The sequence below is a fragment of the Pediculus humanus genome, genomic scaffold (genome assembly GCF_000006295.1).
Source record: "Pediculus humanus corporis 1103172107372 genomic scaffold, whole genome shotgun sequence".
NCBI lineage: Eukaryota > Metazoa > Arthropoda > Insecta > Psocodea > Pediculidae > Pediculus > Pediculus humanus.
This window is the reverse complement of record NW_002987000.1, coordinates 168,387-170,418: the sequence shown is the minus strand read 5'-3', so window position 1 is coordinate 170,418 and position 2,032 is coordinate 168,387. Positions and strand designations below refer to the sequence as shown.

The 2,032-nt window shown below is 38.4% G+C and overlaps 1 protein-coding gene across 1 annotated transcript; it reads right to left on the bottom strand.

The window, feature by feature from the left end:
* Positions 1–219: 219 nt before the first annotated feature.
* Positions 220–432, bottom strand: Phum_PHUM017940 (uncharacterized protein; the record flags this gene model as incomplete). Its single annotated transcript, XM_002422779.1, has 1 exon — positions 220–432. The coding sequence occupies one exon, from the start codon at positions 430–432 to the stop codon at positions 220–222; it is 213 nt and encodes a 70-aa protein (XP_002422824.1).
* Positions 433–2,032: the final 1,600 nt, after the last annotated feature.

Below are 2,032 nucleotides of genomic sequence, written 5' to 3'. Positions count from 1 at the left end.
AATGATAATACGTGTCCTCCGTAACCCGCCAGAGCTTGATACGGACCTCCCGTGGCACAATCAGTGACGTAAATTTTACAATCTCCCCTCCGCCAATCCCCGCTAATCTCAATCCCCGCTCCGCCGCTTATGAGCAAACTCCATTTGTTCGACGTGTCTTCCAGAAAGCATAAATCTCTCACCGTTCCATCGTGCATGGACAATTCGATTTCTTGACCCTCAAAATTCGACGTTTCCGGATTGAATTTCATGAATTTGACCGTTTTGTCGTTGCTTCCCGTTGCCATGAGATCTCCTATCGGAGTCCACGCCGTGCTTGAATAAAACGACCGGTTGATACGTCGAGTGTTCCTCTCTAAACAATCGAAACAAACAAAAAAACACAATGAATGAACGAAAAAAATTCGACGAGACAACAACAGTCAAAAACATGTCGGACGATTTCACACATTCAATCAATTTTCTAAACAATAACGTATCTTTTTACTTTTTTCCCCGAGGAAAGAAACATGAACGCGTTCCAAAGTGGCAGAGAATGCCATATAACAGGCCATTTTCGGAAGCGGTCCTGCGGGTGAAAGAGGATCGCGAACACGAAAAGTCCGGAGTTCGTCGTCGTACGCTCCGGACAAGTGGGATTAGGTCTAACAAAAAGAAATATCTCGCTGATGAGGAAGGAGAGGAGGGCGAGGAGGATGAAGAGGAAGAGGCAGCGGAAGGAGAGGTTCCGGACCTTCGTCATCGACCGAGGGAGAGGAAACGTCGTCGTCGGAACGAGAAGGAGGAGGACGAAGACGAGGATGCAGATGACGACGACGACGTCTTCGATTAGCGAAGTGCGGCGACGAACGAAAGCTTCGCGTCGGTGAATCTTCTTTCCAATTTCCAGTAGATCGGCAATCCCGGTCGGTGTCCTCTATCTGTCTTGCCCCCCGTTTAGTCCTCATAACCCATTAGGAGAGAATGCGGTCAACAAACGTCTTCACTTTCTTCTTTAATTTACCCCTTAAATTCAGGTGGCAAAGTTTTAGTCTGAATCTTCCCTCCCGACCGCATTCTCTGGAAGCAAGCGAGCTTTCCGCCCCTTTCCCCCCCAAGCGAAGGACCGGAGAACACTCCCGAAAGGGACTGCCGAACGTCCTGGGAGATGCGTTCTCATCTTCGAGGTGATGGCGGAACGAAGATTAGGGTGGATCTCCCCACAAGAGAATCGTGTGGAAGGGTAACGTTCTGGCTTACCGGAGAGGGGAGACTAAAATGTATGTTCTACTCCCTCGAGCGTCTCCCCCCCTCTTCAAATAAGCCACGCTATTGTGACATGCCCAGGAGTTTTAGTGGGTATGGGTTGCCGGTGAGGCTTTCTCCAAAAACCATACCGAGCCCCGTACTCCCTCCGTTCAAAGGAGGGGTAAGTGCGTAACTGCATTTCTCCTGGGTCATCAAAAAAAAAAAAGGATGATATGAAATCGATAAAAAAAGAAAAATAATAATAATAAGCAATTTATATATGTATATATAATTTCGTAAATTTCAGTTCTTATATTTACGTATTATTATTATTATTATTATAATGACAAAAAAAAAAAATGAAATAAAATTTGGCACGATTGCACATTAAAGTAAAATCTAATAACTATTTTTTTTTTTTTTTTTTTAATAATAATAATAAATTTATTTTTTTTATTTTTTAAAATTAACCATTTAAAATTTTCATTTATTTATTTATTTATTTATTTATTATCATTTAGATTATCAATTTTTTTTTTTATTAACCTTTTTTTTTTTAATTTTTATTATTTTTTTTTTAAAATTTTTTAACATTATTTTTTATTATCATTATTATTATTATTATACAATTTTTCTTTGGTAAGTCTAGCTTTGCGGTTTCATTCATGAAGTTATACAACAACTACATGAAATATTTTTTATTATTTATATATATATATATTTAAAATAAAATAAAAGAAACTAAAAAAATCATAATAATATTAAATAAAATACAAAATAATAATAATAATAATAATAATAATAA